This window comes from Amblyomma mixtum, chromosome 1, assembly GCF_055824585.1.
Source record: "Amblyomma mixtum isolate Tamu chromosome 1, ASM5582458v1, whole genome shotgun sequence".
Taxonomy (NCBI): domain Eukaryota; kingdom Metazoa; phylum Arthropoda; class Arachnida; order Ixodida; family Ixodidae; genus Amblyomma; species Amblyomma mixtum.
The window spans coordinates 25,072,785-25,094,995 of record NC_143012.1 but is presented as its reverse complement, the minus strand read 5'-3'; the positions used below and the strand labels follow the sequence as shown (position 1 = coordinate 25,094,995).

The following is a 22,211-nucleotide window of genomic DNA, read 5'->3' as shown; positions in this document are numbered from 1 at the left end:
GTTGTGTTGTTTTTTCTTGGAATGTTTTATCCCTTGCAAGAGTGCTTTGTACCGTGGCTTGGTGCCTTTTTTTTTTTCTTACTTGTTTGTGGATAGTGGCGAGCGTGCCCGATCTCGCCTGAGGTTGATTTTAGAGGGACTTTTTTTCGAAAAAAAAGTAAACCCACCTCCGAATGCCACCCGGTGATAATAAATTCTCGCTGGATAGCGAGCAACGGCTGAACGTTTCAACATGCACATCCTCCTTTTTTTTCTGGTTAACAATGCATTCGGCAAATACCGCAAAGAAAGGAGCAGTTTAGCAGTTTTAGGCACGAAGTGGCGCCACCTACCAGAGACTGTTTGCTTCATGAATAGAGCACTGTCAACACGCAGACCGTTCCTAACCCTTTTTCCTCTCCTTTGCAGAAACAATTATCACGCTTCCACACTGACTCAGGGACAATGAAGAAAAAGAAAAAGCATATTTACACTAGCTCTTCCTTGAAAAGTCAGTCACCATTTATGGTTGATGAACTAACTGTAATCTTTCAAACACTGCACAATACAGAAGCTGGCCATGTCTTTAAACAGGCCTGATGGTTATGTGCCGAGGAGAGAACAAAAATTTTGTTGAATGTACATGTAACAACACCGGCCAAGCTGAGTTCGAAACCCCCACCCTGAACCCACGACAAGCCAGCGGAAAGACACATTCTGTCTAACTATCCAAAAAACCCCCCTCGCTGTCCAAGTGCCTTTTCGCTGTTAAATGTGGCGTTAATAGAGAATCTCGGTCATTAGGAAATGTTTAAATGCCTTAGCTTCCGCCAAGTAGCTTTACCTAACTTCGCTGAATGTTGCTATCGAGCAGATGACGCATACACTATTCGCGCTTGCATGCAATCTGCCTGCATTTACTGTGCTGCGCAGACGAAATGCAGACGAATACTTGGGTAATCCCTTAGTCACTTCGTGCCTAAAGCTGAAAGAGCCTCGCACTCTAAGCCCCCATTCCTGCCTCCTTGCTTGCAGCTGACATTGGCTCCCCTCTGTACTATGACAACCTTAAGCTTTCTTGCCATTTATTTGGTGACCGGTTAACACACTGATGAAACATAATGAGAAGGAAAAAAAAAACTGCGACCACTGTGCCAAGTTCTTATCCGAAGAAGGCAAGGGGGGAGGGGGGCAAGGTTGCACATTGAAAACTATATAATTGTTTTTCTCTTCCTCACGGGCATTTTTGCAAAAAAAGGCTGTAGCTCATCTGTGTAGGCCCTGTAGGGTGTCTAGTATTTATTTTTTTCACGTAGTATACTGTCACTTCGTCCGCGATGCGACCCAAAACGTCTGGCTGATCTTGTATTCCCTGTACACTTTTTTTGATAAAAACATTTGAATGCCATCACCTTGCTTGCCTGTCTGTCTTTCGGTTCTCGTGCACTGCTGCCACTGAATACACAACACTGTGGCCGACAGCAACACACAGACCACGTGCCTGCAGTAACGTTTCAGCAAGCTTGTGGTATCGCAACATCGATATTCAGGAAGCTAGTGCCAGGCCTTAGTGAGCAATGAAGTGCCTTAAGAGTGTGCCTTGCTACATGCCATGAATTCAGATTTCCCTCCACTGCAATAGTATATAATAATAAGTACCCATAATCAACAACCATAAAGACTGAAACAATAAGACCAAATGATGGCGCAGTAAAGGCCTAATCTAATTCCCTACCTCCATCCAGCAGCTGTTGTTACTTCAAAATATTTTGCGATTAACACAGGTGTATACCAAGCGTGAAACAAGTCTGAATAATTACATGCATTCAAGCTTGCGAAGTGTGGAAACTAAATGCATTCACAGCATGTCTTACTTAAGGAAATAGTTCCTGCCTAACAGGTGGACAACAAATCAGTCTTATCTTTGTTCCTTTTGCCAGTTATAATATTCTTCTTCTTAGTATCTGTGCTCAGGTAAGGCCTGTTGTCTCATTTGTCCAGGGAACACATCATAACATGTGTTATGATGGAAAGCCCTCGAACTGCTACTCTGCACTACTGGACTCTTGCTTTGAGGCAAGCCAAATGATGTGCTGCATATTCCAAGCAGTGACGCTACCACAATGCCACAACAATGGGAGCGGAAGGTAATGCAGACACGAGAACAGATAACTAGCACTGACATAGCCTAGACGAACATATGTTTGAAATAGATTAGTTCAGCTCAATAGCTTGTTCTCTTCTTTTGGATCACTAAGAAGATGCCACAAATATGTTCGCCTCCAATGGCCGACATATGGGCACGCATCATACTTGGCGTACCAATCCACAAACAGATAGCTGCATCTACATCGTTTTTCTACCCATCCTATGTGCCATTCTTGCACTAGCATGCTGATATCTTCGTTAGTCAAATTCACAAGAGCTAGGAAACAACAATGCATGGATTAAGAATACAGCCACAGTCGATGATTAAAGGCAAGGAACAAATATGCGTAAGGCCCTGGCTGATTTATATGAACCATTACATCCGAACTAAACTGCACATTGTGGGCACTTTCCTAATGTCTCTTGGTTGGAAGTGCTGTGGAGGAAGAAAAGCTTCCTCTTTGCAGCTGTTGTCGGAAAAAAGATTGCAACAACAGTCTTCACGTCTAACAATAGAGAGTTTAAGTATAGCGTTAGCGTGATAGCGGACCTAAGGGAAATTATGTTAGCCTGCCGCAAGCAACTTATTCCCAAAGACAGTTTTAGTATAGCATTCTCAAAACATTAAACGCGATCTGCTTTTCATGGAGGGAAAGGTCCTTCTAAAACGGTCGCCACTCCCACTAACTTGCCAAAATATAATAATTCATAGTCTTTTAAGCCAATTATTACAGCAGCTCTTATTTCTGCCAGCAAAATGACTCATAAATTGAAATAAAGTGAAATAAAAACGCATAACAGTGGCACCATCTAGCCAAGGCAATGTTAACTACAAACCGTCCGAGCAAGAATATTTTCCATCACATGCATCTAATGTTTAAAAAACTTTCGTAAATTTATTATAAATTGTTGTCTTACATCATTTAAGTACATAAAACACCGCTAAAAAGCTCAAAATCTATTTTTGTTTTGTTCCGGACGCTTGTGTTACGTTTCGGACAGTTGCAGACGGTAGCAGCGTGGCTTGAGATCCCAATAGGCTTGAGCGCTGCAGAATCGATAACATATCTCAAAAACTGGGCTGAACTGCAGCTTAAACTTTATCGTCGAAGCAACGTAAGTCATAGCAAAAAGAAAAAAACACCAGTAGTTGCCTGTAAACATGTGGACTAGAATCTCAAGGACTGCTGAGTCAGCTGAAGCGGGCGGCTCTCGCTTGGAAGGACGCCGCCATGTTTTCACGCTAAGGGTTCAAAAGCCGAACGCTAACTTCTGAAAACTGCGTGAGCACGCTAACGCTATTTCACCGTTAGCATTCTGTGCATGCGCACTCTGGACCTGCTGTACTACTATGCACGCAATTACGCAAAGCCTGCAATACTAAATTTCTCTATAATATTTACATATTTGTTGAACGCCTGCTGTCTTCACTCAGTATCGTCCGACTTTGTGTAAGTGCTTCCACGTGACAGGCTTGAAGTTTTCAAGAGTCAGTTGATAAAGGTACCATTGCAAGCTAGTTAGTGCAGGGTGTGATACAAAACACCAAAGGACAAAATGGGTAGAAGACATTAGCCTGTTGTATACTGACCAGCACTAAAGAGGTGATTTGTCTGCACAGAAGATTTGCAAGTGATTAGCCTCATGCATAACAGACTGAGCTGATAATGATGTAAGTAGCTCACAATCACCTGTGATAAAGTAGTAGGCCACATGTAATGCAGATGGAATTTCAGATCCGAAAACCACTGCCAGGAGCTGCAGTTTTGAAAAAAAAAAACACCAAAAACCTTCGTATAATACATGTGCCATACGAAAAGGAGCTTTATTGGATATAACTGTCAAGGACTTAGTTATTGAGTGGTGTGGTTGGCACATGCCTTGATTTTAACAGAGGCATTAACTGGAATAAATTGCCTTTATGCACAATAAAAAGGCAACTCCTATAGTTCTCTTTAAGGAAACACACCTGCCCCACATTACGTAGCACATTCTCACCATGGTTTTGCAGCTGTCAGTGCAGATAAAGAGATTAGTTGCACTGCGTTAAGCTCATTTACACAGCACTGCTTTTCCGTTGTAAGTAGGCGCGCCAATCTAAAATAAAAGCAGCTAATTATCAAGCACTTCACTTCATTAGCGAGCGAAAATTTAAAATATCGAACAATAGGACGCAACTGACGAAATAAATTAATTCGACGAAACAAAAACAGAAGTACGTTCGGTAGCTATGTACAGAGAAAGACAATGGGCGCTGACAATAAAGCAGAGGGCACAGCCACAGACGAACGCGACCTCCGACTCGACGTCGTCCAAGCGTCTGACAGGCAGCGTCAGGGCGTCAGTGCAGATGACAGGCCCGCACCATGACAAGCATGAGGAGGATGAATAGCGGCGCAAACACTTCCGAGTAGACGAGGCTACTCTTCTGCCCTTCAGCCTTGAGACACAGCAGCAGCTTGAATAGGAACATAAGCAGCAGTTGCATGAAGCTCCACACAGCCCGAAACGCTCCCGCCTTGTAGACGCCTTCGATGTACTGCCGTATGAACACGATGACGCAGAAGTAGGCGTTCAAGCCGTCGCATATGAACAGCGATACAAACACCGTCCACCAGGACACGTCGAAGGCCCTGTCCAGCTTCAGGACGACCATGACCGAGAACAGAGTGATGGAGACGAGGTGCACGAACATCTCGAACACCGTCATGCCCAGCCATCGGGCCAACTCCTTCAGCTTGAACATGGCGATGAGGCGTCCCTTGGTTCCTCAGCGAGGATAGTCGGAGGCAATCCTGTACCTCTTCAGTAGCAGAAGCGGCATGTCTTCACGAAGGGTCGAGTTACCTCGTCGTCACATTAGAACGGAAAAAGTCTGGCGGAAGTCGCGGTACAGCTCGCATTTCTCGCCCGCTCGCGATGAAGCACATGATTTGTTTATCTTGTTGAGGCGGCTTCGTTACTGGATTCGGATACACAATGGAGTATCCTAGCCAAGCAAAGCCAAAACGGCGAAACAAATCTTTCAAACGAAAGAAAAAAAATGCAGAAATAACTGTCGAACCTAATTGACTTATTGTGAAACTTTGCTTGTTTTCAAGAAACTTCTCTTTGATTTCAGAATTGAGGATTGAAAAAACTTCTACCTTTTTTATGGTTCACTTTCGCATTGACGATGAAACAAGTAAACAAGCCGGTTTGTATCTGCGCCGATGCAGACGGCGAGTGGTGGCGTGTTGGCTGCCGCCGTACAACTGAACTGCTGCGTTTACCATCGCGAGCATGGCAGCGGTCTTCATTCGGCTGATTCCCAGGGATTTCAAGATCGTTCCCCGCGAAGTTCGGCACCAGGCGTCAAAATGGGTGACCTGCTTATTTATTCTGTAGACGTCTAAAGCTTAGTGGACAGCGATGAGGGGATTCGGGCGCGCAGACGGTGCACTCGCCTGAAGCGATTGACGAGGTATCCGGCGTAACATCTGCTGATTTCCTAGGTTGCTCGTCTCACGCGCTACGGATAATCACGCCACCGTAGCCGCGCTTCTTATCGTCCACATTTGTTTTGACGGGTTCGATGCCCTTTTCTTGCATGAACTAAACGTCGGAAACTGACAGACAGGCTAATGTTGGAATTACCGGCTACTGATGATGTATGGACGGAAGCTTTCGCGTACGGTATATTTGGGCGACATCTTACTATCTTGTTGAACGAAGTGCACGAACTTCCAGTGCCATAATTTTTTTTTTAAGTGTAGAAAATGTCGCACCTTTTGCTTGTTGATTCAGTGGTCTACGCTATTTTTGGTGTTGCATAGCACACGTGCCGATCTTAGTGCTGCCTGTGAAAATGTGGTCAGTGTTTATTTCAAAGGACTTTCGAAGTAAACTCAAATGTTGTGTCCGCATTGTTTCGCTAATCTGACTCTGATAATGTTTTCGGTCAGTTTTAAGTGACGCGGAAAGTGCGGCGCTTCTTCTAACGAAAGCTTTAATTTGTCCCTGTCACTTGAAAATATTTACATCTTTCTTCAGGCCGCACCGGTTCGTAGGTTTGATGACAGAAAAGGCACGAATCATAAATCCGGCCGGGATTTGTCCCCAGATGTGACAAGCGCCTTGGGATGTCTGTGTATTATATACGACGCTGTTCACTGCGCGCATATCTAAGTTAAAGTTTAATTGAACTCATGATGCTATGTTCGAAATGTATAAAATTAGTGCAGATGCATCAGCCAAAACAACAAAATGCTAAACTATTTGTCAATAATCGTAACTGGTCAAACTGGTTTAAGGAACAGTTTCCCAGTTGATTCCAGTTGGATTCCAGTTGGCAGCAACTGGAACTCAGCTGGGAGCCAACTGGAATCAACTGGGAAATTGTTCCTTAAATCAGTCTGACCAGATATGCTTTTCGCCGTCATACCTCGAGTGGGTAAACTGTTTTGTTTCTAGGTGTTAGTGCGAGTAAATAAAATATTTCCTAAAAGCAGAGTTGGTCTCTTAAAGCACGGGAGCATACATCAAGGGAAGGGAAATGTTATTGCGAGCAGTGAAGAGTTGAATGGCAATATGAATTAGGAAGCTTGCTGGGTACGGATGACTGCCAGTGCAGGAAATGGTCAACTGGGACCAGTAAGAGAGGCCGTTGTACTGCACCAGAGCTCTTTAGATCAAAGAGCTCTGGTACTAGACTGGTTGGTGTTGATGATGATAGTGATAATCAGGAAGCCTTTTGCTCATCTGTTCAACTAGAATAGGTTTAGTGCATTTTCATTTGACATTATTCATTCTGTTATGCCAGTGCTACATACTGGAGACAGCCACTGACATGCTGGCACCTCTGCAGCACTCTAGACGCAGTTTGCACACTCCTCGAGCAGCAAGCTGTGTCCCGCGTCGACTGGCGGTGCCTCACGTCCGGTCTCACCTGGCCTCGTCATCACGTGCCCTGCACACCACTTCGTGGCTGCAAGAGGTCGTGGCATTCAAGCTGTCCGACATTGGCGAGGGCATCAGCGAGGTTACAATCAAAGAATGGTTGGTGTGACCATTTCATTTTCCTCACTTCTGATCACTTCGGCTATGTCGCTACTATTGGCTGCAAATGCAACGGAGCAGCTTTGAAATTTTATTGCTTGAAACCTGATATCCCTGAGACCTGAGGCCCGTGTACTGTGTGATGTCAGTGCACGTTAAAGAACCCCAGGTGGTCGAAATTTCCGGAGCCCTTCACTACGGTGTCCCTCATAGCCTGGGTCGCTTTGGGACGTTAAACCCCAATAAATCAATCAATCAATCAACCTGTAGAAGCAAGCACATTTGGGAAACATTCCTTGCCTGTCATCTTCTGTGTGTTATGTTAGGTCATTGACTGAAGAATATTTAAAATTGCTTTCATATTCTGATTATGCTTGTGGGTGATAGTACACATAGGCATGAGGGCAACTCCATCCAGTTATTGTTCTCCATGAGAAAAAATGATTATTTGGCTCTTTCCGGGTATGTTGATATTTGTTTCGCAGCAGGAGACACGATTATTGCTAAGAAAACTGCATGTAAAAAATTTGCGGCCACTCAAGTCAATCTCGTGATGTCTACGCCGAAAAGGGCTCTGTGATCACTGTTATGATGGCATTGCGTAGCCTCTGGAATCATTCCAAAATTCTGTGTCAATGCACCAGTTAAATTGCAAAATCAGGAGGTGATAGCGACATATATGTTTCTTTTTATGGTCTTTTCTATGTTACAGAAACCGCATTTTTGGGGAGAGTGGTCGCTCTGTGATTAGAATGCGGTGATGCCTTTAATGTTGCATTCCGACATTTCTTACACATTATCGAGTGAAAATAGGAAAGTGTTGTTGCACATGCATGTGCGTGGATATTACTGGTGTAGTTTTTCACGAGCATAGAATTATTGATTTCGGCTAAGGTAGGCAAGAGTTCACATAAAAAAAAGACATGCTTTCTGCATTTTATTCTGTAAGATTAGTTTTACCAGCTGAAAAAAAGGTTAAGTATTACAACTGAGCCCTTAATGAATGCACACTTGTATGCTTTTCTTGAATGTAAAAAAAAAAAAGAATAATTCTTGTTGTTTGCCTGATTGTCAGTGTTGGGGAGGGAAGCAGAGGGGAATCTATTTCTTTGTGTTAGGACTGATCCTGTTTGGCGATTCCTTGAACACGTATTGCTGAGGTCTTGGAAACGAGGCAGAGCATTAAAAGTGGTTGTCCATAGCAGAAATGTTTTATTGCCATTTCGTTCATGCTGTGGTATGGTTGAACCTCATAGCGAAGTCAGGCAGTTCCATCTATCTATTCATTATAGCCATTGCTTCATTATAGTCGCAGGTGACCTTGAGTGCAACTGTGCCGTGCAAACAACCTTGCTTACCGGAGTGCTTACTGGAGTTTTTTAGGACAACATTATGTGTTTAATCTTCTGCCGGCGTGTTCTGGCACCATTGTGGCCACCATACTTGTGCATCCAGAACTCTGTCCAGAACCATCAAAAACTGGTGCTTGTAGCACAATTCCTTCTGTGCACCCACTTTTACTGCAGCCTATATCCTTGTAGAGTGGGCTTAAAATTTGGAAGACAGCTTTGCCTGTCCTCCACAGCATTTTATTTTCAGTGAAGCTGTAAACACAGATACCGAGTGCTTTCAACGCCACCAAATAGAAGTACATCCACTGAATACGTCAGCCTAGCCAACACTCACTAATTTTTTCCATGGTCTGCATAGGGTTTAGTGCCTCGAAAGCGGATCTTGGAAGAATAATGTTGTAAAGAACAGGGAGGAGACCTATATTTGCATACCTTCTGGGTAGACCTGGAAGAGTAGGTTACCCCCCACTCTTCCATTTTCTTGTGGCTAGCACATGCACACTATGCGAACACCAGAGCATTTACCCCATTTTTTTTTTATACCTGATACATTGAATAGACACCAGAGATCACCAGGATATGCTGAAGGACAGCACTTATTCCTTAAAACGGGGTAATCTCTGTTCACGTTCACCACTGCTAAAGGGCTTCTTTTTTGCATTCACTAGGGCACAAAGACTGTGTGCATGATGAAAGGGCCGTACTTCCTCTGTCCTGCAGCCAATCCCTGCATAGTTTTGTACTAACCAGTCCACTATGCGGTGCCTACTCCAGGTACGTCAAACAAGGTGACACAGTGAACCAGTTTGACAGCATCTGTGAAGTGCAGAGTGACAAGGCATCGGTGACAATAACAAGTCGATATGATGGACGAATCAAGAAGCTCTACCACGAAGTCGATGACATATGCAAAGTTGGCTCGCCTCTTGTCGACATTGAAGTGGATGACGACTCACTAAGTGAGCCACTTTCTATCTTGTTTCCAAACCTTTGCATTGCATCCACCCAGTGTGTGCTGTTGCAGGCATGAATTGCTGAAACTGGGTCTTATATTTCTGCTCTATAAAAAGAAATCTGCTCATTGCACTTGCAGTGCACTCTTGGGTCTGGCACAGATTGTGTGGTTGGCATCTTTTATGCGAAGCATATTGCTAGAGCTATGCCCCACGCCGTCACCGTGGCTGTACGCGTCCAACCACGTGACACGATGACGTCACACCACGTGACACGATGACGTCATGACAGATGAGAAACAGGTCCCCCACCTCGCGCCGTCGCTCGGAGCTGTACGCGACCAACCACGTGACACGATGACGTCACGACAGATCGCCGTCACGCGCTGGGAGAGGGAGAATGATGCCATCGCACAGACGCCGGAATGTCCTCGAGCGGCATTCCCGCGCATTTCGAACGCGCGTTCACACTCGGTGTAGGTGAAACGCTCGCTCCACCGGGCAGGCGGACGCGGCTTCCGTGGCAATCCAGGCGCTCACCCAACGCGCGTCTCGGGGTTAGTCAGCGTTCCGCTGTAGCCATGCCGTTGTCTTCCCCCACGACGAAGGCTTCTAGTGGTTGTATTAAAATGACCAAGTATTCAACCAAGGAAAGCCATGTATTACCAAGCCTAGCCATCAATATGCTTCGCATCTGACAAGGCTTAACCTTAGCTAAGCCTCAGCCATTTTTTTATGTTTGCATTCAGAAGTGGTCAGCTGAATGTCAATCATCCAATGTGAATACACATCAAAATCCAGCTTCGTCCGTTTTTTTCAATGCTGCATTTGTGAGCATACTTCTATATCCAATCTTGCAAAGAAACTGCATAATGGTGTGACTTAAGCTTCAGCAGCACAGCAAAGGCCACTCAAATCTGGTGAGGCATTGAAAGAAACACTGAGAAAAGCCTGACCAAAACATTCCTGAGCCCTTCTGGCAGCCAGCAAGGGTCACGTGTAGTCATCAACGCCCTTTTTGGGGGCTGAGTTTATTAGCAGTGGACAGCAGTCACCTAGTGGCTCTGACTTGAGCTTTGCTTGAATGCCTCGCCTGTGGCCAGGTTCGTCGGATGACGATGAAGTTCAGGACCAGGACATTGGATCTCAAAGTGTTGAGGGGCAGTCCTTGGAGTTGGCTAGCGGTGAATCTGGTGGTGCCTTCGGTGACAAGGTGCTCACAACGCCAGCGGTTCGACGGATTGCCATGGAGAACAACGTGAGTGGAAGGCCTCTCTTATGCTTGTTGGACCACTTGACGCCCACTGCTGTGACAGCGTGACATACTGAGCATAAAAACTGGCTACCAAATATGGAAGCTAGCATTTTGACATGGGCTTGCTCTCCTAATGACTTTACTATAGTTGTCTACGGTGAAGGAAATTCTGCCTGGGCTCTCAAATTCAGTTATTTATATCCACTCATTGAGTTAGTGACCTGCGGGAGCCTACTTGAGTGTACCAAGTTGCTGCCGCATGCCTCCCAGCTTACTTAAAGGTGCACTGAAGAGGAATCTGAACTCGTCTTTTTGTCGCGGGAACTTGATCTACACGTTCCTAGCATTCTTAGAAACTGCGACTTATTGCCCTGTGTGGCCAATTTCCCTAATTAAATCGAATTAACGCCTGGCTCCCGCCTTTTTCTTTTTAATTCTCCCTCGTACGGTGGGCGGAGTCGACCAACGTGGGGAGTGCCTTTCAGCCAGCTCCGTGGAGGCTTTGCTTTCGCTTCATTTTGTTTTTTAGGTTTCCACGAATAATTAGTTTCATTTGCAGATAATATAACCGCAAAATAAGCCCACAGAAATAAAAATACGCACGGACTATTTGCTTCTACAGACTACTACGTATTACTCCGCTGATGGCAGAGCGGCAAGCCGTCACGGGACTGGGTGAAAGGCACTCCGCGCGTTGGTCGACTCTGCCCACCGTACGAGGGAGAATTGAAAAAAAAGGCGGGAGCCGGGCGTTAATTCGATTTAATTAGGGAAATCGGCCACACAGGGCAATAAGTCGAAGTTTCTAAGAATGCTCGGAACGTGTAGATCGAGTTCCCGCGGCAAAAAGACGAGTTCAGATTCCTCTTCAGTGCACCTTTAAGAGAACTTCTTGCTGGGCGAGTTGGTAATTCATTGTAAAACTAAAGCGCCGCTCACAGTGGCGCTCCGTCCTGTTCTCTTGTCTTGTGTGTGTGTGTGTGGTTTGTTGGCACCTTTACTTTTCCCAGCTTACTGGTCAGTGTATTTTCACTTCCTTAGGAAAACTGCTGGCATTTTTAACGAATCTATCTATCTGCCTTTGCTCTAGTAAGTTATTGATGTTTTAGTGAATCTCAGTCAGCAATCTTAAGGGAGTTATTTCTGCATCCATTTCCATCTTGCTGCCTTTGTTGCATCCAAGTTACACCCACTTCAGTACAAACAGTATGAGGCTATGTATTTCAGCATGGCCTTGGCCTTACTGTGGACTGCTAACATTCCTTACATAGCACCTGTGTTAGTGTGAAATTTCATCTCCGCTTTCACTTCCAAGGTGAGGCTTGGATATGATGCTCCCCAATTTAAACTCCACCAGTTCTTGACAGAGATTTGCTGTTAAAGTCTTGCAATGGCCGCAATGATATGCACGAGGAGCACGCAGTTGCTGTGAATGTGGAGTTTTTTGAGGCCGTGTCATCTTCTTCACTGCCCTTCCTATACACAGATACGCCTTTTGGACGTCAAGGGCACTGGCAAGGATGGCCGCATCTTGAAGGAAGATGTCCTGCGTTACATTGAACTCAAGCAAGCTCCAAGTGAGTCGTCCTCTCTGGCTGTTTGTTTGGGTTGCCGTTGGGTGGTGTCACCAGGCGTCTTGTGCTGGTTTTGTTACACTGCATTATGAGAAGCTGGCTTCGATTTTCATGGGCCTAGAATATTCATTAATCTGTTGTAGCTTACATTGGGGCTGTGTATATAATTTCTACATGGCAAGTTTTCCAGAAGTTACATTGTTCAGTGGCTAAGTTTCCTCTAAAAAAAAAAATGTAGTAGTATACTCTCCCTAGTAAACAGAAACTATACATGTATGTTCCAGGACAAAAATGTTTCCTGCTTGGAAGTGGCCGATCAAGAACTAAATATGCACAAAAGTGCAAATTTGGTGCACATGTGCCCATAAATAAAGAATATGCTAGCCTAGTCCATAGTGTGAATGCGTGATGCTAACTGGCAGAAAATCCTGACTCAGCTATTTGGCTACTGTCTTGCCTCGTGCCGCCGTTTGGAAACTTGCAACTGTTGGCCAGTGCATTCACTTCTCCAAAGGGCTTGCTTGAATATGCAGTGAAAGATGGAGGCTAGTTTACATTTGTAAATGGGCTGCATTTGAAAGTGTCCCAATCTATCATTGCAAATCTGCACAACGGCACAGATCAGCACTACAGTAACGTAAGGAACAGTGTGACATGTTCATTAATTGTCCAGCATCAGCAAAATTGTTAGTCTGAAGACGGCACAGCTATGTTCAGTTCCTAATTGCTTTCTTTATTTTCCACGGGAGTTGTCTGGATGAGCAGGAAAAAGATAGAACCACAAGAAAAAAAGAAGGTAGATTCGGTGGACACCTATCGGTGTTTATTAACGTGAGAGCATTAAGGCTCCCGTTCTGCAGAAAATCCGGCGTCAGCATTGTGAGCAAAAAATATCCCCGGAGAATGAACCGCAGTGGACCGCCTAGGTCACGAGACCTTGTGGTGTGCACACCAGATTGTGAGCAAACTCACCGCTGTGGCAGGTGGCAGTTATATTAATGACTGCTCGTAAGAGGTTGCTTGAGAAGAGCAACCTGGGCTCCACAAGGCCCACCGCTGGGAGCACCTGCCATCGCAGGGTAGTGGCGCATCTCTTAACCTCTGCACCACTGCACCAGGAGTGGTATGAGGACTCCGAGGGATCACTGAATGTGAATTCAGGAATGACCAATTCCGCATGTATGGGCTATCGCGTCACACACATCAACGCTATCCCGTCATACGCTTGAAGGGCCACTGCCCAGGGTCCGGACATTTTTGAAAAACAAGCCCACTGCATAGATGAGGCATCGAAGATAACCTCTGCAAAATACTAGAGCCATGCGCGCCCCGAAAAGCTGCGAAAATTCAAATCAAAGCCCGCTCGTTCTTTCCTTCAACAAAAACGGCCCGCCCCACTACTCTGAACCCCGTTGACGTCATGGGGGGTTACTTTCGCTAAAGGCACTCCATTGGTGCATCGTTCTGACTGACGGGAGAAGGTTGGGCGTAGCCTTGGCGTCGCGTCGTCTGCACAACGCTTTCCGCAGCGCCTTCTGTTCTGGCTCATGCCTACAAACCCGCATGAAGGAACAAAAAAAAAAAAAAACTGCGGAGGGAGCGTGCGGCGACAGCCTTGAACCCTAGCCATAAAAAGTAAAAAATAGTAAAACTGAGGGAGTTGGTTCGCCCCCCCGCCATGATCACGTCACGAGACGCTCTGCGTGCGCGCTCCCTTCTCAGTTTTTTTTTCTTGTATGCAAGCCCCCCAAAACAAGGTTTTAATTACTAGTGCAGCAGAGCCTTTCCCTCGCTCGCCCACATGACAGCTCCGCACAGACACTGCTTATCCTTCATGCACCTTGCGTACAGCTTGACTCCAATGAACGACATGGGCTTCGGAGTGGATAAAAGACACAAACATACAGAACACAAACACACATGAAGAAAAGCAAACGGGCGGTTGCCGGGTCCGCACTTCACCGTGTGTTTCGAACAGAACCGACTTCCGCCCCTCCGCTCGTGAAGCGGTGGGGAGGCCTAAAAAAAATGAAAAGGTGGCTGGCTAACTGGGAATGACAAACAGATGTATGAAAGGATGCGCTCGCTAACAAGTCTAGGTGGTCGAGCCGATCGCGCCTCTCGATCGTTTAGTGTGCGCGCCCGCAGCGCCCCCCCCCCCCCCCCCCCCCCTCGAACAGACCCAGCAGCAAAAACCAAGAAAAGAATTCTATTGAAGGCGGGGCCATGATGTAGTGACGCACTCCACAGACACCACGCCTCCGGCTTACATCGGAGAAGGAAGGGGTGATTTTGCCTTGCCGAGCCTACTTGACGAGGAGCGGGAGAGAAAAATTTCGAGGAGGGAACGGAAGGAGAGGAGGCTCGCTCAAAGAGAGGTAGAGAGTGTCTGCTACCAGGGGGTGGGCAGGGGCCCTTTAAGGCGGAGCTTTAGTGTTCCCTCCAATTTTTTGAAAGAGCATTGACTCCCACAGTCAATTTCATGCACAAACATCAGAAAACAGCAGAAGCAAGGGTTGCTTGGCTCATGATGTCAGCGTCATCTTAATTAAACAATACAAACATGGTGAAAACAGACAGCAGGGCTGGATCGCGATGTCATCATGAGCCAGCCACTAGTTTTGCTTTAGCTATTTTCCAACATCTGTGTTTTTGTTTTTTGGTGTGAAATATAATGTTATATCAGTAAACACAAGTACTTGTACTGTAGTCATCCAGTGTCTTCCTTTTTCTTGCGGTTTCATCATTTTCTTGCTGCAATCGTTTCATCATTTCATCGTTTTCTTGCAATAGTTTATGTTGCAGTGTCTTATCTCTTATCGGCAGTGTTGTACGAGCACAGAAAAAATGCACATTGATGATTTCTAGCCACCCGCGCAAGGTGTAAGCATTGGCTGTTCTCACCTCTGTACATTGTCACCATGCAAGTGATCTTTATGAATAGGGCAGTGTCTATGCTGCGTTTTTTTGTTCTAATTTCTGTGTGCAGCCAAAAAAGACATTTCGAACCTCCAGGTAGTGGTTTGGTGAGAGCACGGCTGCCGTTTACATAGGATCGGCCATATTGCAGTTTAGAATAGGGGCTCAGCCTGATTAGCTGTGCCCTTTACTGTACTTTCCACAGCTTCTGTTCTGTGGAGTTTTGTAGGACACATTTGTTGCAACATTTCCACATATGACATCTGTTGTCATTACATAAATGCATATCTAACCAGAGCATACTCCATTTGCTAGGATCCCTCATGTTGACCTAACTCATTCTGCAGTTCTTGGATAGTCGTTGCTGTGTACCCTTCCCGAGGCAAGCCTTTTCACTGAGTTTGGCATCAGTGTTCGCATAGCTTGTGATGTCTGGCTGTGCAGAAGCACCAGAACCAGCAAAGACAGCGCCACCCACAGCCACGATGAAGCCGGCAGCTCCGAAACCGACTCCGGCTCCGGCCCCTGCCAAGCCACTGCCTGTGAAGTTCTTGCGGGCCATCGAGGACCGTGTGGAGCCTGTGAAGGGAATCCGCAAGGCTATGGCCAAGACCATGGCCCAGTCTTTGGTCATCCCGCACTTTGGCTACTGCGACGAGGTGGACGTGACGCGGCTTGTCCAGCTACGGACGATCCTCAAGCCGCTCGCAGACCGCGTGGGCGTCCGGCTCTCGTACATGCCCTTCTTTCTGAAGGTCAGTCTGCTCTACTCATGCCTACCATTTGCAGGTGTTTGTCATTCATTTGAGCGAGTGTTGACAGCAAGCATTATTTGCAAGTGGTGGAGATGGCTATTCATCAAAGTACGGGAACAGTGGCACCTTGGTGTATTTTTGTGGGATGCATTCAGCTCTCGGTAGTTTGAATTTGAAAGGGAATAAAAAGTTGCTAGAAGTAGTTACATGGAGGTTGAGGTTGATGGGCCAAAGCTTCAGTTTCACTAGACTGAAATGTCCAAATTAACTGAGTTCATTGAAGGTAAAGGTAACGCTATAAGGAAGACCACAGGGTGAAAAGACAACACAACAGAGAAGTATAAGTGTTCTTTTTTGTCGTGTCATCCTTTAGCCCTGTGGTGTTCTTTACAGTGCTACCTTTACTTTCAAAGAAAGAGTCACCAGCTAGCCCAGCACCAAGTTTTGCTATGCGAGTTCAAATTAATGATGATCCATTTTACAAATCGCAGGAATTTGGGGTATTAAAGAGGCACTGCGGACAAACTGAAGTTCGTATCAGTGGACTGTGGCATTCTAATGACAAAGAGACCACTCTCACTAAAAACGGGCCTTTCATAAGCTAGAGAATGCCCCCAAAACAAGATACAGGCGTTGTCATCACTGGCCAGTTTGCTAGTGAAATGTATGCTCGACGCCGCTTTTTATGCTTTGATCCCGGAGGATACACTACTCAGCCTTTCACTTCAAAACAGTGGCAACCCGTTTTCTTGGTAAGGGCAGCACGAGGCCAAATATACTGCATAACCAGCAAGAGCCAGAGAATCTCTTTTTACTGAGAATAACAGGATAAGGATGTCCTCAGTGTCCCTTGAAGGCAGAAAAAATGCAGCTTCTTCGGTGTCCACGAAGTAAAAATAAACATGGAAAGGCTCAGAACACATCAACAGTTGCCAACTGTCACCGAAATCCACTACACGCATGCATAGCCGTAATCACTGTTGTTTTAAATGCAGTGGTCTAGAATTCTCTTCTGTCTTGTTGAGTTGCTATCTCCTGCAGTAATGGACTGCCGATTTGTTCTGTGTGTAGGCGCTGTCTGTATCGCTGTTTGACTATCCGATCCTCAACTCCTTTGTGGACGACAAGGTTGAGAACATCACAATCAAGGTAAGGAACTGTTTCTCCTTGCCTTGGAGTTAAGCCCTCTTGCTGTTAGCTTCTTTGCTTTCAATCAGGTCTCACCTATGCCGCCACGAGAATTCATGTATCCGCATATCTTGCGTCAATGCCTGTGAAACCAAATGGAAAGATGGCCAGTGTTGTTCCGTGCTTCTTGTAAGAGCATGCATGTGAGATCCAGAGGACATGGGTTCACTCTGGACCTGTGCCCATGTTGTTTTTCTTCCACTTTCTTTCTTTTCTCTGCAAATGAAACAGCAGTAGTGGGTTCTGTAAGGTCCTTCCTATTTCATGTCCGTGGCTATGTGTCAGCTTCCTCGGTTCACTCACTTCGCAGGCCGAGTGCCTTCCTCCGAAGTCTTGTCAGCTTACTGCGTTTTGGATGCCCCTCACTCCTGTCCCTTGCACAGGGTTGTCACAACGTGGGCATTGCCATGGACACCCCCCATGGCCTGGTGGTTCCCGTGGTGAAGAACGTCGAGTCCAAGAGCATCCTGGAGATTGCTGGTGACCTAAACCGGCTCCAGAGCCTGGGGGCTGCGGGGCAGCTGCAACAGGACGACCTCACCGGTGCCACCATCACGCTGTCCAACATTGGCGCGGTAAGTCTCCGCACCCTACCAGTACAGGGGTCCCCTTTCTCCCTCTGACCTTCACTCATGGCCTTCACTGTGCTTCCCTTCTCTTAGAATCTACTTTTGCTTCCAAAGAATTTTCTGTGATCTGCTATCTGCATTACACACCTGTGCAAGTTGATTCTCTCCTTTTTATTTGTGGTAGCGTATCACTAACTCAAGTCTGTTCTTCGTACCTGTGAGTAACTACATTGAAGGAATCAGTTTCAATTTCAGGTTTTGTCTCACAGCAATAACATCAGTCAAGCTCCAAGCAGTAACACGTATCCTAGGATCTCCTAGGAGTTCCAAGCAGTAATGCAAGTGGTAGGCCCATGCAATCTATACAAGCCGAAAATAGCCGCAACTTGGGCTACAGCCACACCAGTGGCTCGTGCGTGAGCAGAAAGAGTAGTAGTAGTAATATGATACTTTGAATCAGGAGCCCGGACGTTTATCCAACTTAAATTAGGGAAATTGGCTGCACAGGACAATAATTCGAAGCTTTTAACAATGTTTGGAACATGTAGATCGAGTTCCCGCGTTAAAAAGACGAGTTCAGATTTGTCGTTAGTGGACCTTGAATGGCGCTTTGAGCAAGCTGCTACGCAGTTTGCGTTCATGTGTAGTGTTTGATGCAACATACATTGGCCATGCCGTAGGGCGCTGTGGACATGTTTCGATGAACGTTTTCCTAACATGTTGCAGCTTCCATTGTTTAACGGCCGTACTTGACACCATTGGCAAGCCACCATGCTTCGTCTGTGGAGCAGTGCCTCACGGCACTTGCAGTAGTTAAAGTAGCCATTGGCGATGAGGTAGCTACAGCTATTAACCTGTACTCTTCTCTTGATACGAGTGTAGTAGTAAACACTACCGTTGATGGCTCTTCAATTTTTCTTTGGCTTTCATTTGAATTGAATATCAGTCTAGATTCGAGACTACCTTCTTCATTCATTTCATCTTTTTTCTTTTTCAGGTTGGCGGAACATATGCCAAGCCAGTCATTGCTAGACCGATGGTGTGCATTGGAGCGATCGGAATGATTCAGGTGCGTTTGGGTTGGGTTGGTGGCACTGTTTTCTTTCATTCCTTTTGAAGTGACTTGCCAGGTCTGCCGGTGATGCCACAAGAAAAAGGCCCTTGACGGTGTTATCAGCTACCATATTTACTCGCATAATAGGCGCACCCCTAGTTTTGGCGCGAAAAATTAGATTTTTTTTATTTCTGCTTATAAAAGGCGCACCCTGAACTTGGCACTGTGATCAATACTGTATTTACACGATTGCAAGCCGACACCTCGCCACCCCCCGCTCCCCAATCTTTATTTTAACAAAGTTTTTGCTGAACTGACTACTATTCCTCACTAGTGCTGCTGCGAACCCACAGCACGTAGTACAACGACATCGCGTAGAACAGCCGCACACAGTTTTCAGGGATGCTCACTTTAAACGTCTGTTTGGAAAGCTTCATCTCCAGCCGGAAACGTTGCAGACTTAGGCCCGCGAAAACCTCGGCGCTTGGAGTCGCGTACGAAAATTTAGGGACGCCTCAGTCGCAACTGCCGCACTTCTCAGTCACGTCGTATTTTCCGACCTGCCGCACGCTAGCCGTGTTCGAGAGCAAACTCCCAGCCGTGTAGCTGTTAAGGTGCTTGGCCGTCGAGCTAAAACAGCAACGCTCCGGGGCAAAGCCATAAACCACGATGAACTATCGCGCTGCCGCAGATCCCGGCACTTGACAGCAACACAAAAAAAAAACAAAAAAAAACGAGCTGGAGATGCTGATGGCGATATGGATAGCGAAAGCTCGCGGCGGAGGAAAACGTTGATGATGATGATAAGCTCTACCTCGGGCGCCCTCCGTGGGTGGCGTCTGGAAGCTCCTGTGCGCGTGTGTGGCCTCCACGATCAAGCGCCCGTTGCGCGCAGCCGGAGCCGATCGCAGTGGCCTCGGCGCGTGCATTCCGAAGGCTATTCCCGCGTGGGTCGTGGAAAGTTTCGGTGCGGCCCTTACACGGATCTTTTTTTTTTTAGTATTTTCTGCGGGAAAACGGGGTGCGGCCCGTACACGAGTGCGTTTATGCGGTGCGTTCAATTTTGAGAGTCGTAAAATTTCCGGAAATTTTACCCCGCGTAATAGGCGCACCCCGAACTTTGAGCCGGATTTTCTGGAAAAAAAGTGCGCCTATTATGCGAGTAAATATGGTATTTGTTTCATCGATCAGGATTCAAATAATTTTTTCCATCGTAGCTCACTAGTTTGACTGAGCCAGATGAACACCCAAGTGGCACAATGGCAAGGCTAGGGTGTTAAGCCAGAAGTGTGTCTTCCTTTTCTTTTTTTTCACACTTTTGATTCAGTTACAGTCAAATCGGGCACACTCAGTGACAGTCCTAGCATGGAACAAGCGACAAACAAGCACATCTGTGTGCTGTCAGCTGAATGGCGCGCTGCTTTTGCGTTCTCTCTTTTTGAGATGGTAGAAATGTGCTGTTTTGATGTTTCTGTGGAAACAACATTTGCTCACAGCCTGCCTGTGTGCAGTGCATGTCGGGGCGCTTTGGTGCTAAGTGAATGGTTCCATATTTGATTCTGACCTTGAGTTTAGGAAAGTTAATTAGTTGCACCGCACCAACTAGCATAGATGGATCGGAAATTTCTGTGCCTGCCAAGAGAATCTTGGGGTGCTAAAGTAGGCCTTCAACTGCGCTTTCAATCTTGCTAACACATGCCACCTCAAGAGTGCTTATACACGGAAGATCTGCCAAGCAGTGAAAAGCTGTTGCTGGTAAAACGAAACTAACATTCTAATAGGTTCCTCTCTGTGATGCTTCATACACGTAGCAATTATTGTATCTCTATCAAGAGATGGGGATGTTAGCAGGAAAAGTGTTCACATCAGACTAGATTATCTCATGTACCTTAATATTCTTGTCTTTTATTCTGTTAAGCCAGTGTAGAATAGTGGCACACTGGGCAAGCTGGTAGGTATGCAGTCTGAAGTGAACAGCGCCACTTTACATTGCATGAAGTGACACATAGCACTTGTCCTGTGCCATCTAACCTTGGTGCTGTGTTCCTGCCATGTTGTTTCTCTCTAGAAGTGATGATAGGTGATTATTTGATCAATGAATGTTTTCATATGAGAGCTGAATGTGGAATACCCTTTCTTATATTATAGAAGCTGCCACGATTCGATGCTGAGGACAACTTAATCAAGGCCCACATCATGCAAGTCAGCTGGTCGGCGGACCACAGGGTCATCGATGGGGCAACTATGTCGCGCTTCTCGAACTTGTGGAAGATGTACCTGGAGACGCCAGCAGTCATGTTGGTCCATCTCAAATAGACCTTGGCAGCGTGTACACATGTGCAGTCTGCGGCTGTCTGCAGTATCGAGGAACAGACTTCGGCTGGCCGGCACTGTGTGCGGCGTCCTGTCATCACCTGAGCAGCACTTTCGCACAGCAGCAACTCTTGAGGCATCATTGCAAGGATGCTGGACTGCTTGTGAACGGCGCATGTCGTAATACGTCTCCTTCAAGGGCAGACTCACGGAAGCCAGGGCACCATGCCCTCTCCTAAGGACAAGGGCATAGACGACAGTGACCAAGTGTTGTGTTCAGTGGGTAGCAAAGGCTGGTAACAAAGTCTTTCAAGTCTGAGGGTCGCTGCTGTGAGGAATAATTTACCAGTAACAGTGCCACAAGGGGCATTCTCATTGCTTGTTGTTAGGAGAAGGTAAGTGACGCCAACCAAGTAAAATACAGGAAAAACACGACGTTTCGGGACCGGCTCGGCCCCTTCTTCACGGTGTGACTACGGGCGAGCGCAGCTTGGCTTTTTAAGCCCCTGTGTGGAGGACCTGCGGGTCAATGGCCGCAGCCCATGGACGTAGGATGAGGGGAGAGTCCCCAGGGAACGATTAACATTCTCTCGTGTTTGCTGTATGTGCCACGACTCGAGTAGAAGCCTCCTGCGTGGGTTAGCTTCCGTTTCCAATACAATGGTGCTGTCGAAGTCAATTGGGTGGTCACACCCTTCACAGTGTTCGGCCACGGCGCTGCGTTGACGATTCATGTGACGGACGTCCGCTTTGTGTTGGTTCATCCTTTCCGCGAAGTTCTTCGTTTCCCCTATGTACGACGCCGGGCAGACGGAACACGGAATTTTGTACACGACGCCCTGGGCCTTTTCTCTGGGCTGCCGGTTTTTTGGGCGGGGGAGAAGGCGACCGATAGTGCTGGTCGGTTTTTTCCGTGTTTTTCCTGTTTTTTTCCTGTATTTTACTTGGTTGGCGTCACTTACCTTCTCCTAACATTAAATTTCCCAACCAGACAGACTTCTGTCGAATGTTTTCTTTTGAGTCATTGCTTGTTGTGTACACTGTTGCCATTGAACTTATTGATGTCTCTTCAAGCTCTCAAAACTTGCAGCTGCTTTGTGAGGTGCGGTAATTTT

At 46.4% G+C, this 22,211-nt stretch overlaps 2 protein-coding genes across 2 annotated transcripts; one reads left to right on the top strand and one right to left on the bottom strand.

The window, feature by feature from the left end:
• Nucleotides 1–2,788: 2,788 nt before the first annotated feature.
• LOC149365777 (transmembrane protein 203) lies at nt 2,789–5,099 on the bottom strand. The gene has a single exon (XM_089546014.1). It carries the CDS (start codon nt 4,871–4,873, stop codon nt 4,469–4,471), a length of 405 nt encoding a protein of 134 aa, XP_089402140.1. The 5' UTR covers nt 4,874–5,099; the 3' UTR covers nt 2,789–4,468.
• A 227-nt stretch (nt 5,100–5,326) lies between these two features.
• Nucleotides 5,327–21,476, top strand: Dbct (Dihydrolipoamide branched chain transacylase E2). Its single transcript, XM_089546000.1, has 10 exons — nt 5,327–5,490; nt 6,974–7,164; nt 9,291–9,475; nt 10,573–10,727; nt 12,211–12,301; nt 15,662–15,972; nt 17,044–17,121; nt 17,544–17,735; nt 18,727–18,798; nt 20,932–21,476. Exons 1-10 carry the CDS (start codon nt 5,410–5,412, stop codon nt 21,097–21,099), a joined length of 1,524 nt encoding a protein of 507 aa, XP_089402126.1. The 5' UTR covers nt 5,327–5,409; the 3' UTR covers nt 21,100–21,476.
• Nucleotides 21,477–22,211: the final 735 nt, after the last annotated feature.